This window comes from Colossoma macropomum, unplaced genomic scaffold, assembly GCF_904425465.1.
Source record: "Colossoma macropomum unplaced genomic scaffold, Colossoma_macropomum, whole genome shotgun sequence".
Taxonomy (NCBI): Eukaryota; Metazoa; Chordata; class Actinopteri; order Characiformes; family Serrasalmidae; genus Colossoma; species Colossoma macropomum.
The window spans coordinates 17,883,450-17,900,353 of NW_023494803.1; the positions used below are offsets into that span (position 1 = coordinate 17,883,450).

General features: G+C 37.6%; 1 protein-coding gene across 3 annotated transcripts in view; it reads right to left on the reverse strand.

Moving 5' to 3' along the window:
* fsip1 (fibrous sheath interacting protein 1) overlaps positions 1-16,904 on the reverse strand; it is a 73,516-nt gene that overhangs the window by 45,203 nt on the left and 11,409 nt on the right. For all 3 annotated transcript variants that reach the window (XM_036593512.1, XM_036593513.1, XM_036593511.1), the window contains exon 9: positions 11,100-11,267. In XM_036593512.1, coding sequence (XP_036449405.1) covers positions 11,100-11,267 — 168 coding nt within the window. The remainder of the gene's footprint in view (positions 1-11,099; positions 11,268-16,904) is intronic.

The window sequence follows — 16,904 nt, forward strand, 5'->3', positions numbered from 1 at the left end:
TGGGTACGACTAAATTGGGGAGAAACTGGGTAAAAAATAATAATGATAATAATAAAATAAAAATAAACTCACGATAAATCTAAATCTTTCATCTTCACTTTAAAACAAATCAAAAAGATCTTTGAAAAATTGAACAAAAATAAAACCTTATAATTTTTTTTTTTTATTTTTTACTGTAGAACTGCAGTTAATTACTTATTTGGTAGAATTTGTTCAAATATGTATTTATTATGTATTATCTCATTAACATCTCAAGTTTGACTGGCTTTTAGCTAGGCCATGCATAACAATACTGCAGCTGTAAGGTGAGACCAGTGCCCTAATCACCACCATGGTGACTTAATGGGCCCATATCCTAATTGGTTGCCCTGTATTGTGCCTCACTTAAAGAGCAGTCTGGGCTGAAACAATTCTTAAAACTTTGGTGTGAATTGGCAGAGCTAAACAGCTGCTGACTGAATTGGACAATGAATTCAAAAGGGGCTGTTTTCACAGTTTCATTCTCCATATATAGACTTTATGGACTGAGGAGTTAATGGTAAGTTTTGAAACTTGAGCAACTTTTACATATTACATTAACTTTTACTTAAAATTCAGTTTTCCGTGATGTGGGCCCTTTAAGGATCAGGACGGAATCTGGCCATGTGTCGTCACTATGGACCAAAAACAGTAACTTTCCAAGAAAAGGAAAAACATTCTTAACTCTTAGCGTAAGTCAATGTAGATATAGAAATAGAATTTATTCCAAGCAACGCTGGATCATTTCTACTAATCATTCATCACAACGTTTCTACACAATAGACAGTTTTTTTAAAAATTTGTCAAAAATGAAAAATGACAAAAATGGAGATGGTTTTGTTCAGATAGTGAAATTTTTTTAAACATCTTTACCAGTCACAGATACTGAAGATGAGTGTGGGCGTTCACAAAAAGCAAGGCTTTCACATGATTCAACTAATGAAAATCGTTTTGATAAAAACTAATACAGGCCACTCTTTAACCACGTCACATCAAGGACTGCCTAATGTGTTGTTAATATATTGTTAGTTATGTCATAATTGAAATCTGTTGCAATATGAATGCAATATGGAAATATTTGACATTTAAAAACAGACTGTCTGGCTACCAAAGTGGGACACAGGCATTTCACTTTAGGCACTGCAACAGAGGATACATTAAGCAAAGCCATAAACAGTGAAAATCAAAGACAAAAATGGCTAAGAATGCAAAAAAAAGCTGCAGTATTACTGCTCACATTTTACTACAGTGGACAGGTGAGAAAAGCCAATCTCTCATTTCACCATAAAACAAGCTTGAGTAAAGTCTATCTGCTCTGTTCATGTGGTGACCACATGGAGGTGGTCAGAAGAGGGTTTTCCGAGTCACAGTTTGTGAGTCCCTGACTTGCTACAGCTGCGCTGCCATGCTACAATGGCACAACAGTAGTACTGACCCCTCCACACCACCGCAGTGATTGTTTTGATTTCACAGTGCAATTCTCCAGAGCAGCACTGTCTCACAATACAGCATGACGAGACCGAGAAAGAGTTCTGTTGGATATGTTTCCAAAGTACAAATGTGCTAATTGGATGAAATTGCATTTGGTACTTTTATGTAGAAATATTGGTGACTGGTAAAATTTTACAATATAACTCTTGATTTTTGCACTGAATTCAGTGACTGCATATCAACAAATCTTGTATGGACAGACTAAATCTACATTCTTGTTTAATCATTCTAAAAACAAGAACAAGTCAGCATTAATACAGCAAGACACAAAAGGCCATTAGCTAGTGAAAGTCATTAGCTATTTAGGCAAGCTAGGTAAACATCCGAGTCCAACCGGAAGCAAATTAAACTTGATCTCTAGACAAGATCCAATTTTGTGTACAGAATAATTTTAGTAAGTCTGATGGCAGTGTATCCTCAACATTAAATTTCAAGTCAGCTAAAGAGGAGAACTGTATATCTTTTCTGCCCTTTCAGCCTTTTGACTCCAGGATGATTTAAGCACATTTTTGATACTAAAATCACTCAGATCTGCTGTTAGAGTTATTCAAAATGGTTCAAATTCAAAAAGGTTGGGACAGTATGTGAAATGTGTATAAAGCAGTGATTAGACATTTTTTTTACCTGCATTAAACTGAAAACAATACAAAAACATTGGATTTTTTTAAAGGTAAATATACACTTAGTCCAAATTGAATGCCTGCCAAGTTCTAAGAACATTGTATTAGGAGCACGTTTACTACTGTGTTACATCACCTTTATATACAAACACATTTCAGACTTTTAACTGACTTGGACTTTAGACCAAAATTATTTTGCTTTGAGTGAGCAAGTACCTCAATTATGTTCATTTTATTAAAACAAATGATCGTTTTATTAGTGATCAAATTGAATCATAACACTTTGGAAACAAATTAAATCACAATGACAATTTTGGCTAATTTTGAGCATGACTCAAAAACGCTAGCCAGTACATGACTAGCAAACACTGTTCTGAACAGTTGAACACATAAAATCATATTTTTCAGTAAAACACAAAAAAGTATTACTTATTTCTCTGAAATTTAGTGTTTCGGTCATGACAACTCTTATGTCACATAGTGATTTTCACCTTTACTTTAAAACAATGGGATCTAACTGCTCCCCATGTAGTCATGAGGGACAGGGATGTAGTCCCACTTCCTGCTCTAAAATGCAGGTGTGTCTTATCTGAATGAGTGCAAACTGAGATTTGGATTTGAAGGAGTGGAGCATTTTTTGATTTTGCTTTGGTAAAATGGGCTGGTAAAACAGGACTGGTTAAACCTGCAGATGGCAGAAAGCAAACATTTTGTCTCTTCAGCTGTATAATTTCTATCATTCTTTCTTTCAAAAGCACAATTATTCAGAAGAATAATTCAGCTAAATTGGTTTTCACTATGATTACTTTTAAATGAAAGCTACACCACATACAGTACTGTGCAAAAGTGTAACATAAAAGCAGTAACACAGGGTTGTAACACAGATGTTGAGACAGGTTGCCAATGCAAAGTAGCTTTACTTGTGGCAGTCCAGTACTTAGTCACATCGGGCAGGGGACAAAACACAGGCAGGCAAAATAAGAGGTAGATCCATACTCAAAAAAAAACAGGAGAAATAAGTCGGGGTCAGGAATAAGGAAAACCAACACAAAGAAACGGGCTCAGAACTCGGGAAAACACAGAGACATGGCAACCTCTAAATCAAACAAAGGGGTTTATATGAGGTAGTTAAGTCCAGAATGATTTGCAGGTGTGTAAGTGGGTGGAGCCAGGGAGAGTCCAAGTAGAGGCTCCCCAGAAGGGAGAGACATGCCAAAAAGTCAAGAAGCATCCTTCATTTATTTAGTTTCCAGTCCAAACAACCAATAAGTACACATTACTCTTTTTTCAGTGTTGGACAAAAACAGCAGAAACCACAAATGTTCTGTTTATATTTAACAGAAAATTTAACCAAAGAACATTGTATTAGGAGCATGTTTACTACTGTGTTACATCATCTTTACCTTTAACAACACTTAATAAACATTTGGGGACTAAAGACACCAACTGATCCAGTTTGGAAAGCAGGACCTTTTGCCATTCTTGTCTTCAGCTGCACAACTGTGTGGGAACTTCACTTATTTCAGCTTCATACTGCACTACATGCTTTTTTAATGAGAGAGAGGTCTGTACTCTCTGAATATGCAGCCATGCTGTTGTAACACATAAAGACTGTGGCTTGGTGATGTCATATTTAAATAAGCATGGACGTCCCTAAAATGACATTGTCTATAAGGTGGTATGTGCTGCTCCAAAATGTGTATATGTCTTTTAGCATTAATGGTGCCTTCACAGATCTGCAAGTTAGCACTAATGCACACCCATACCATGACAGATCCTGACTTTCTGCTGGTAACAATCTGGATTGTCTTTTTCTTCTTTGGCCTGGAAAACATGACGCATATCAAGCATTATCCATTATTTTTATGCCCGTAAACAATTTAAAAGGTTGACTTGTCAGACCTCAATACGTGTTTCCACTGTGATTCAGTTCATTTCAAATGAGCCAGAGCCCAGAGACGTTGTCAGCGGCATTTTTGGACATTGTTGACATATGACTTCAGCTGTGCATCGTGCAGTCTTGCATTTGTGGATGCAGCAATGAACTGTGTATTCCAGAGTCCATGTGGTCACATCCACCACAGAAGCAAGCTGGTTTTTAATATAGTGCCATCTGAATGATCAAGGTCACAGTCATTCAGTTGTGTTTTTTGGCCTTGTCCTACACTGTAGAGGGTGAAATACCTAAAATCCTTGCAGTTGCTTGTTGAGGTACATTGTGAGTAGCCTGCTCATAAAGGACTAGGCCTTTCCTTCAACACTTATGCATGATTGTAATCCTATGTTCCTAGTCTTAAACTGCCCAGTCCCAAATTTTGGAATGCATTGAAGACACTGATTTCAGAATATATATTTACAAAAAAAAAATCAATGAAGTTCATAAGGTAAAATATTAAATATCTTGTCTTTGTACCGTTTACATTTAAACACAGATGAAAGTGGATTCACTGCTTTCTGTTTTTATTTGCAATTCACATTATGTCCCAACTTTTTTGGAATTAAGATTTGTAAACTAAATGATGCCTAACCTTCTAAATATCAATCATAATAAACGTAATGAACATAATAGGTCACGGTACATGCAGAAAGCACTCATGCTATGATTCTTATAAAACTCTACAAGGTCACAAGAAAATGCAATGCTTTTGACTACAACAGAAGGCTACTTTGACTTTTTATTAAAACTGGAGGTTGTCCACAAAGTCTCCAGTCATTCTGCTGGATGTAACCTTTGGAAAACTGACTTCGATCCCAGTTGAACTCGTTGGTCCTAGGCCTGAGAAACCTTAGCTGAGCTCCTTTACAAGGGGACGGAAACATGGCTCCAGTCTTGCACATGTGTCTGACAACATATGGAAGGGTTAAGATCTGACAGAAAACCTAAGGAAGATTAGCTAGTGACTGTTTCAAATGTTCCTGTTGCTGACAGGCCTGAAACAAATCGAACGATCCCTTCCAACAGCAATTCTGTCATGGATCCTGGAAGTGCTGTGCAATGATAGAATAGCCCAGCAATGCTCTTCTGGCCAGTGGAAGAGACAGCTTGTGTTTGCCAATCAGAATAATGGTAAAATGTGCAACCTGGGGTTTCACAGGGATCAGGTCCAGCAGGCAATGTGCACAACGATGCAGAGGTGAGCAATTCTGCACGTGAGTAGACGGGCTGTATTACCCAAGTGGTTTTAATCAAGCGTCTATGCAGCTGCATAATAATTCAGTAGTCGACCCTGAGACTGAATCAAACACCGTATGCCATACAGAAGGCTTAGCATTTCTTGAACACACCAGTACAGCCTTTATATTTTTATTTTCATAAAGTCACAAATGTCAGAACTTGGAGGTTCAGGGTTAGTTACGCATTTCTCACATACATCATTCTAACAAATCAATTCAAAGTCAGAGGTGAAAACACATTTCAGACTTTTAACTGACTTGGACTTTAGACCAAAATTATTTTGCTTTAAGTGAGCAAGTACCTCAATTATGTTCATTTTATTAAAACAAATGATCGTTTTATTAGTGACAAAATTGAATCATAACACTTGGAACACTTGGAAACAAATGGAATCACAATGACAATTTTGGCTAATTTTGAGCATGACTCAAAAACGCTAGCCAGTACATAACTAGCAAACACTGTTCTGAACAGTTGAACACATAAAATCATATTTTTCAGTAAAACACAAAAAAGTTATTACTTATTTGAAGAAAATAGGTGTTTCAGTCATGACAACTCTTATGTTACATAGTGATTTTCACCTTTACTTTAAAACAATGGGATCTAACTGCTCCCCATGTAGTCATGAGGGACAGGGATGTAGTCCCACTTCCTGCTCTAAAATGCTGGTGTGTCTTATCTGAATCAGTGCAAACTGAGATTTGGATTTGAAGGAGGGGAACATTTTTTGATTTTGCTTTGGTAAAATGGGCTGGTAAAACAAGACTGGTTAAACCTGCAGGTTGCAGAAAGCAAACATTTTGTCTCTTCAGCTGTATAATTTCTATCATTCTTTCTTTCAAAAGCACAATTATTCAGAATAATTCAGCTAAATTGGTTTTCACTATGATTACTTTTGAATGAAAGCTACACCATATACAGTACTGTGCAAAAGTGTAACATAAAGGCAGTAACACAGGGTTGTAACACAGATGTTGAGACAGGTTGCCAATGCAAAGTAGCTTTACTTGTGGCAGTCCAGTACTTAGTCACATCGGGCAGGGGACAAAACACAGGCAGGCAAAATAAGAGGTAGATCCATACTCCAAAAAAAAACAGGAGAAATAAGTCGGGGTCAGGAATAAGGAAAACCAACACAAAGAAATGGGCTCAGAACTTGGGAAAACACAGAGACATGGCAACCTCTGAATCAAACAAAGGGGTTTATATGAGGTAGTTAAGTCCAGAATGATTTGCAGGTGTGCAAGTGGGTGGAGCCAGGGAGAGTCCAAGTAGAATCTCCCCAGAAGGGAGAGACATGCCAAAAAGTTAAGAGGCATCCTTCATTTATTTAATTTCCAGTCCAAACAACCAATAAGTACACATTATTCTTTTTTCAGTGTTGGACAAAAACAGCAGAAAACAGAAAATTTAACCAAAGATTTTTAGAACTACACAGAAATATTTTTCAGTATTTAGTGTGTCCACCATTTGCCTTTATTACAGCTTTACATTTTTTAAAGAAAAGTCTGTGGGGACATTTTTCCATATTTCCAAAGTTCAGTCTTAGAAGTTGGTTGCACAATCCAAGTAATCACAAACATATTCAGTGATGTTGAGCTCTGGACTCTGGGGTGGTCAGTGTACTGTTCTGAGAACACCTGCAGCTTCTTAGTTTAATTTGCAAGTTTTCTTCTTTTTTGCAGCTTCTTGACAGCTGCACATCTGTTTCAGTCTCATAGTGTTGAAATGTCTTCTCACAGTGGAAGGATGGACAGTAACACCTGAAGCAAGAGTGGAGCTTGATTTTCTCCTCTCTCTCAAAGATGAGAGCTTACATACTGTTTATGTGAAGGTGTCAGTTTTGGTGGTCTACCAGGTCTTGCACGGTTGTTTGGAGTCCAAATTTCTTGATTTGGAAAATCTTGATCATTTTTTGGTTCAGGTTCGGAAACTCACTTATTCTCCTTTGACTTTCCCCTCGTTATACAAGTGTATTATATTTAATCTCCTCCAAAGTATCTCCTGAAAAATGAATCATTTTTACATTAAATAAAAAGGACAGGAAATTAAATAAATGAAGAGTGATCTCTGACTTTTGCGCGATACTGTACTTTAATGTACTCTAGGGCTAGACAATATGACGATATATGTCATTATTGTGGATATTGTCAGTACTTGTAGAACACTGACCAACTGCATGATTCTTTATAAAGAGAGCAAAATTAGTCTCACTGTATTCACAGTTTTTAATATTATTTTTAAAATGTACTACTGGTTCTTTTTTCTCTGTTCCAACTGACCAGAGATCTGAAAAAATAAATATTGTGACATATCGTGTATTACGAAAAGATTCCCTGAAGTATTGCAATAATCTATCTTTGCCAGATCACCCCCCTCTACTGTACTCCCATTTCCTTCACAAATAAAGTGGAGCATGGCTATTTATGAAGGTTAATTCAGAGAACATGTGTTAGAGTGTAGATGTAATGTCTGCAGATGCAGACAAATGTGGTTTTGGTTGAGGGCCAGAACCAAGATGCATGTAGGATGTGATGGGAGAAGGGCTTGAAGTCCCATTCCCACCCTTCATCTGCTTACAGAACAGCATATAACAACTCTACAGCATACTACCTCACTGACACATTGTGATTCTGATCACTGGCCTCAGTGATGAAAACCTCCAAGGCAAAATGGACATTCACATTCACTTAAGTCATGTCTTTGTGACTCCTTCCTACTAACAGTGCAGCAAATTACTGAATGCTATAGTCCCAAAGGCTGCGATTATAGGCCTTGCCTCACTCCCAGGTGGAAAGTCAAAAGAAGAGAATATCTGAATCAGTTCCCAAGACAGATCTCAATATTTCATCACTCATGACATTTCCTGTCCCTCATCAGAGTCTCAGTATAGGACAAAAGCCATCTGGCCCTGATGACTTCTAGCCCTGGCCTGGCCTCTCATGACTTTGAGCTACCACACAGGGGATTGATTAGGACTATTAGTCAATAATAAGGTTTTCTTATTATTACTATTACTATTTTCCACAGTTAAGAATCATAATGAAGACATCAAAACTATGAAATGAGACATGTGGGATTAAGCAGTGACCAAAACAATGATAAACCAATAAAAATCTTTCAGATTCTTCAAAGTAGCTCCTCTTTGTCCTCATGCAGCTTTGCACACTTTTATTGCTTCATTACTCAAATACATATACTTCTGTAAGATACTGATGTATTTGTACTCTCCGGCCGTTTTCCCAATCATTATACTTTTTCTTCTACTCAGGTGTATTAATGAGTTAAGGAATCCACTTTTTACACTGTTACATTTTAGTCATTCATATTTAGTTACTAATTCCTTTTTTGTGTTTCATTTAAAAAAAAATTTTTTAGTGAGAACACCTGTACTGCTTTGTAATTGGTCACACCTCTGACTTTGGAGCTTTTGCCTTTTATTTTACACCAAACATATCCCAAAAAGAGAAGAATATAGCTTAACAAATTTCTGTTGCTATGCTGATAGATGCTGGTTTTACTAAGAGGTTCCACTGCAGGTCTGTATGTTACTCAGTATTTTTCTAATACTGTACTACTACACAAGTTGTTTCTTGGGAAGATACTTTTACTTGTGTCATTATTTTATCTATGTATCAGTACTTTCACTTGAGTATTCATTTAGTCTCCACTGCCTGCCTCTGGCTGAGACTTCGTTCACCTTATGAGGGAGCATTTTTTTTGGAAGACTCCCAAGTGGCACAATTGCCCGAGTTCAATCCCCGGTGATACCACATGACCGTAAGTCCATGACAGCATATTTGGCCTGGCTCTCTCTGGGTGGGTAAGATGGCTCCCCCTTCTCTAACCATTATTCAGTATGATGCTGAATGCAGGCATCTGTCAGCTGACACAGCTGAATTGGCAGTTAATGCTCACCACCAAGCGTGTTGAGCTGTTCAGTGATTAGCAGCAGTTTGAAAAGATGCAATGTCTGACTTTATGACATAAAGTGTCTCGGAAGAAAAACATGCCTTTAACCCCCCGGATTGGCAGCATCTTGTGATAGGGGGAGACCTAGCAAGCAGGTGAAACTGGCCATGACATTATTTGGAAATAAATTGCACGCATTTACTCACAAACCTCTAAATCAAAAACTTCTTAAGATTATACAAAACATATATTCAGCAGTAGTGAACCTCATCTATTATTGCTAGGCCTTCACTTTAGGTCATAAATATCAAAACTCTGTCAAAAAGAATGAAAGGAAATACACCTATCATAATGCTAATTTCTGCTAGTGCCCTTACGGGATTCTTTAGAATATATATATATATATATATATATATATATATATATATATATATATATATATATATATATATTCTAAAGAATCTATACGGGTGCAGTTATGACAGCTACATATTATTATCATAAAGATATTATCACACTTTTTGGTGTGTCTTCAGTGGAGCTTCACCTCTGACCACTTGGCTAAATTATTTCCAAACCTTCTGTGCAGACCAAAGAATGTCTTTGTGACTGTTACGGCACTGTTATGTAACCCTCTACCTTTTATTACACCAGGTTTTTAAGATCACTCTGGCCTTTTAAATAAGAAACATGTGCATGTGGTACTAGCCTAGGTGCCATAACGGAAGATCAATCTGGAAGTGATAAATCTGGAATCATCCTAAATGCTGCTTCTTGAGGCTTGTTTGGCTGAATCCAAAAGCCAGCACGAATTGATTTTTAGTACTGCTCTTCATACTGTGTAAAAGTCATTAGTTCATGCCCTGCAGAGACCACTTTTAAGTGAGTACGGCATTTCGGATTAAGCCGATTAAGGTGTCTTATTTGTGGGGAACACAATGTCGCACCTCATTTACTAAAGGAAAATATTTCAATAACAGGCTCTTAGAAGTATTTGTTTGCTACATATTAACCCTTTAAGAGTCCAAAAAAAGCTATTTCTGCCTTTTAACCTACGTTTTCCATTCAATAATCTGGTTTCTCAGTGCTGTTTAGTTTGATATGTAAATAACATGATCTAACAAAGCCGAAAATTCATCAATTTTTATTTTGCATGACAAACTACCACTTTAAAACAAAAGAATAGGAGTATACTTCGCACTTCTGTCATCTTTCATTCTTTGGCTGCATTCACAGACTGGCATCAGTGTGTGTTCCTGGGGCTATAAACAAAACCTGACGCCCCTTTACCTAAAGCACATATCTGCTCTGCCAAAGTCATCCTCTACCAAAGTAATGTAAATTTCCATACACACCCCTTAATTCCCCTGACAGTCATCTGCTCTCAAGCATCAGGTTAAACCTTTTCCCACTATATTGTTGAACAAATCGCACCTTTAGATTTGAGTTTTTCTATAGAGATGATGGGACATAGATGATCTGAGATATATCTTTATGAGTTTTAACTTAGGCCAGGGGAAGAAGCAGGGGGTGCATTGCATGGCCACAATGTGGTAACGTAGCCATGAACATGCAATATGCTTTAGGTGGAAAAAGTGACACAGCTCTGTTCCTCTTAAGGGAAAGACAACACCCCCAAATAAAGATTTTACAGTATATGGCAAACAAATGCCAAGCTCCCTTTTGGGATTCATTTAGAGAAACCATGACTTCTCCTCAGGACCTGAGGCTAAATCCCTACTGCGCCCACTGCAGTGAGAGTTAATGGCTTTGGTCATGCTCCTGAGGCGGTTCGCATTCTGCACATGTTAAACAGAGACTCAGTGAACAAAAGGCTCCTAAAAGTCACAGACCTCCAAACTGAGGACAACAGCACATACCTGGGTCAGGCTGCGGTCCGTATAAGGGCTTTTCACAGAAAGAAAGTTCTCAACAGGAAGTAGAAGCTGCAGTCTGGCATCGATATGAAGGAGCTGGTCAAGCTCGTCTGGCTGGGGTGTGTAACCTTCACCAGATGTTGTGGGTACAGTACACAGAGAAACATTTGCCTGAAAAGAGGACAAGTGAATAGGATTAGAGCAAATACTGGAGATGTGTTAAAAGTAGAAATAGATCCTAAATGGGTACAGAAACATGGGGATAAAGGTTGTGACTAAGATTGATGAAAAGAATCTGATAAATATCACTATAAGTGGGTAACAATTTACTCAGCACATCAGCACTTAGCCTGGTTCTGTTACAAGCTATGGATCTTGATGCAAACTGCAAAATTTGACCACAATGCATCTGAAATTAACACACGATTCTGTGCTGCTGGGAGTCACACAAACTGTGCATAAGACCACCTACTCACTACACATTCATGAGGTGCAGAGTTTCAAAGGCACTACATTAAAATAAATAAATGCAACATGTAACAAGTATCAATCAGGGTGAAAGCAAATTAGCTTACTAAAGTTCTCACGGACAACATCATTAAAAAACACTTGAATGGAAAAAGCTACAGAGACAAGTGCACCATGCAAGATTTTACAACATGCTCTCAATTTAAAGATGAAGGTAAGAGAGAGGCTAGCAGTCACTCCAAAAATGTTGTAGGACATCCTGAAAGCAACAGGAATAAAATCTGCACACAAGCAATTAGACAAATCAGACCTCTAGACCTCTTTTGAAACAACGTACTCTAGTCAGAAGAATTGGGCATTACACATCATTGAAGGAAACACAAACAGTGTGATGTAGTGTGAATTTAATCATATCAGCAAAGAAACTGACTGGCGAGAATTTTGGCGTTTCAACAGAAAGGTGAAAGTGCTTCCATGGTCTAGCCAATCTCCTGACCTGAATTCCTTTGAAAAAATATGGAGGATTTTTAAATTTGCAAACCAACCAGAGGGCCCTCATAACATTGAGGAATTGAAGACAGTTTGCTAAAAAGCCAATTATGTCTTACTGTAGAATTCTCAAAGCTGTAATTGCCAACAACGGCTCTGCAGCAAAGTATTAATGTTATTAGTTTGCGGTGTCAGAATACTTTTTGCTTTTTCTTTTTTAAACATCTCTGTTTATGCTCATGAATATGTATTCTTTTGATCATATTTATAAGAAAACTGGCACAAAAGGGTTAATACTGTAGGAATGTGATGAACAAATCACCACTTTTACATTTAACAACACCACCTACCCGTTACACTGTGTGAACATTTCACGAAGAATGGACCAATCTTTTGGTCTAAAATGACCTAGAATAAAATCTGTTATATCAACACACAAAAGTTTCAGAGATCCAAGGTTGTGTTACAACAATAAGAAAATGACTTGCTATATACCATGCTATGGTATAACAGGTTTTAATACTGGGTAGTATTTGTTTATTGTTTTTGACTGTTTTATTTTGGTGAGAACTGAAACACTGCACAGAACTAAACATTACACTCCAAATGAGTATCAGGTTCTTCATCACATAAAGAAAGGTCTAGTGTTTTTCTTGCACCTGGTATTTGCCTTTGGCATTCTGACAAAACCCTTATTGCTCTGCTCAATTCCCAAGCCAAAAGCTCCTAGTTAAAAGCAAGTTTCTCACTACTGACTAACCTTCCCACCCCAGTTTCCAAATGAGCAAATCTCCCAATAGACCGTGGGCCTATGAGGCAGTGCAGTATATGGTGAGGTCAGGGGCACTGAAGGACTGAGGTAATGGTTGTCTTGCTGCCCACAGCAGGCTGGAGGGTCACTATATGTCCAAATCGCTTTGTTCCTTGCCTCTTACTATGATCTCACTGAGTGGCAATATTAGAATATGGGGAACTTTTCTGGTTGAGATTACCAATAGCAAGTGGTAACAAGTTAGCATTTAGAGCTATTTGCAATAGTCGATGGAAGGCCAATAAAACCTCTTTGAATTGAAGTGACATATTTCTGAGAAATAACAATGGGTTTTATGGGACATGGGGGCCAAATGGGACAGGTTTTAAGACAGTAAAAAGTGAACTGCAGCAAAAAGGGTCTCAGTATTAATCAATGAACTAGAACACTATTCACAAACACCAGTTCAGTCAGCATTCAGTGACTCTCTGCAGTAATGAAGAATAAAAACTTAGACATCTATTACATTTTGATTTAGCTTTATGCTTCAAATGTGATATCACAAAAATAAACATTTTGTCAGAATATTCTACTTTAATCAACTGTTTTTTTCCGTTTGCCACTTCCATGGCAACACAACACAAGATTTAAGATACAACTAAGGGACCGCCCACTACTTCCGAAGCTGATTTGCTCCTATCTGCCTAAACACCCTAAAAAAGAAGAATGATGTAATACCAAACATCTGGATGTGGTTGTGGTTGTGCTGAATATCAAGTAGCCCTTGGTTGCTGTATTATGATGTGTGGAGAAAACACCAAGAGAAAAAAGTGGATGGAAGCACATCAAGCAAGAGGAGGACAAAGGTCAAGAATGCAATTAAAGATTATTAAGTTGCTTGTTGAGAATATAATGAGTGTAAGTAATGCTTCTCTTTTCCTGGAAATCTACTATTATCAAATAACATGACCTAGTTTAATGCAAACAGATTCTACTTTCCTTATATGTAGGAAAGACATAAGACAAGGAAATCCTAAGACAAGGATTGTATTATTGCACTGTAAATGGTGAAGATTAAGGCAAGATGAACGTCTTTATGTATGAGCAAGTAGACTTCAGTTGCATTAAACTAGGTCATGTCATCGTTTAGACAGCATTATCTGATTAGTAGACTGTTGATAATATTCAAGCCACAAACCAGAAATTAAGACATTTTGCCCAATTAGATATTTTGCCCAAATTTGTTAGCCCTACCCCTTGATAAAAAAACACTGCACTACACCAAAAAGAATCCTTGGGCAACACTACATTTGCTTACCTCTGTTACATGTTTAAAATGTGTGCCAAATGCATAAATGCAAATGTACTATTTTCCCCTCACCCTATATGGAGTTAATCAGCCAAAAGGTTAGCTTTAGCATCAGCATAGACATTTCTTTATAGTGTATGTACATGTACATTTAGGGCTAAATTTTGGGCTAAAATTTGTAAACACTGTATTATAACAGCAGTGATAAGTAATTTTGCCATTACTGAAGAGAACACTTGTAAAATATGATTGGTGTACAACTTAGGAGGTCTGATTTGATTGGTCAGTGTTAAACAGCAGAGGATTGCCAGCTCCCCTTATGTTAGAGAATCTCTGGTTAAGGATGATTAGGTATACGTTTTTATTTTTATTCCTACAAAAATTCAGTTCATTTCCAGTTTCTGTTTTCCATTTTCCGAATTTGTTACCAAACTAGTTTTAAGATCATCAACCATCTCCAGCAACTCCTGTCTGAAGAGGAACGTTTCAAATAGCACTCAGGCGTAAAGATATCCCTGCCACAGGTAGAAGTCACATTTTAACGCCTTTGGGAAACGATTCCGGACTGACGGGCTATAAAACACAGAAGAGAAGAACAGGAGGCATCTGTGTTTGATTATGAGGTCATATCGAAGCCTGCCAAGACCCTTCTGTGTCTGGTCACTCACATGTCACCGCGAAGGGCCAAAAGACATCAAAAATGTCTGCAGTGCGCACAACAACAGGGTCTCGCAATAACAGGAAGTCTTTTGGTGTGACCCTTCAGGAGGCCTCTGAGCATCTGTATTGCTCTCTGTTTGGTTGCCATGCATAATTGCAGATGAACGAGTTGCAAAGGGAAGAAGGACACCATAAACGTAGCAGCCAGCTCCTTTGGCAACACGCTGCACAGTGAAAGAAGCTGCAGTACGCAGCATGAAAGGGGGAAAAAAATGAGCTAAATAAAGCCTCTAGTTAGCATTTATCAGAGTGGCTTCCAAACTCTCAGCAAGTGAAGCATACATCATATGCATAGTGTAAAAATACATAAGAAAATCCAGTTACAGACTACCGAAGAGTATGCTACAGCTCACATACTGTTTCAATTATTGGCTGACGGAAAGGAAAATGTCATTTTTTGACGTTATGTCTCAGAACGACCATTCACAAATTTCAAAAACAGTGAATAAAGTATTGTAAATGTGTGCTGGAGACGGTATAGATAGTACAGCTATACTAACAAACCTATTCTTTCCTTGAGTAGATGCCTCAAAGTGGGTTAATGGAGAAAAACAAAGGAAATGGACAGATGAGGTCTTGGCACCAATGATGGAGTAAAGAATGTTAATTTAAACCCAATGATAGTCAGACTTGGAAGTTCCTAGCAGATCACAATAAAAACCCAGATAAAATGCATTCGCTCTCTACAGCTATAAGTAGGGCACACAGCAGATCCATTATTCTACAATAACTACTTTATGCCAATATATTTTCAGTGTTTCAAAATAAAATTCATTTTATAAAACAGATAGTTCTAATTGATCTGACTGGCTGAGCCGCGTTCAAAGCCATTGTAAAATCCATGATTTACGCACACCTATGACCGCCTCATAGTGACTGAATTCTGTATTACTGCACCACAGCACAAAAAATCCTTGTACAGTTAATGGAATAATCTTTGACTCTAATGCTGCACGCAGGAACCACCAAGTGTACTGACGAAGTAAGAACCCGTTTTTTGTTAAAACTGAGCAGCTGGCACCTTATTTTCTTAACTAGAACTAGGTTGGCCAGCTAGCTAACAGGCTACACGATAGTTAACAGCCTAAAGAACTCCATCATTAATATCACAGGCTTGAATTGAAGTACTTATGATTCACTGTAAAAAGGCAATATAAAACATTAAAGAATGTCCCTTGAATTACTTACACGGTTCAAATGTTTGTGTTTCAGTCAGAAGTAGCGTCAAACCCAGGCAAATCCCTAAATACTGTGCTGGCTTTGAAAGTTTAGAAAGTCTAGCCTCTGCAGCCAAATAGTGCATCATTTATTGAGTATGGATGTTGCTGAATCCTTAATGACTATTAGGGATTTTAGCTATATTATTCACTGTTGGGCTGCAGGAACTGGTGTTGAAATTACTGCGTAGTGCACTACGTAGGGAGCAGGGACCCATTTGAGATTCAGCCCCAGGAGGGGCGCCGTTGGATTGGTGCTATGGTAATTTGATGACCAAAAAGTACTCATAAAGCAAAAGTTTTGCATTAAACAGTGCTGTGTTATCATATGTTCATTGTTATACAACAAAAAGTTTAAAAGCTCATGAAATGATTGCAATACACAGCGATAGGCATTCTTCTCCTTTTTCAATGGTCCATGGTTGTTTGGCAATGACACCATACCCTAAAGAAATACATGTTTATGTCGAATATTATTAATAACTTTTTTAAATTGTTGTCTGAAAAGTGTGTGTTGCGTCGTGTCTTCCCCGTGATAAAATCGCAGTAACGCATGGCCTCTTGTGGCTTCATTATGCATTTACGCCTCCCAAAGTCTAAAAATGTCAGGTAGTGTGACCATTCAACCATATCTGCAGATTAACTATTACAAAAGATCATTTAGTCAAATTAAAGTCAAAATAAACAGTTTGGTATGATTTTATGTTTGAAACCTTTAAAATTAAACCATGTTGCTAAATAAGGCAGCTTTAAAAGTATTTAACTCATTAAAAAACTGTATAGTCTGTAAATTCTGATTGCCTCAAATGTCACATGGCACAACCACTAACAAAGGACTTTTATTCTGGCACGCT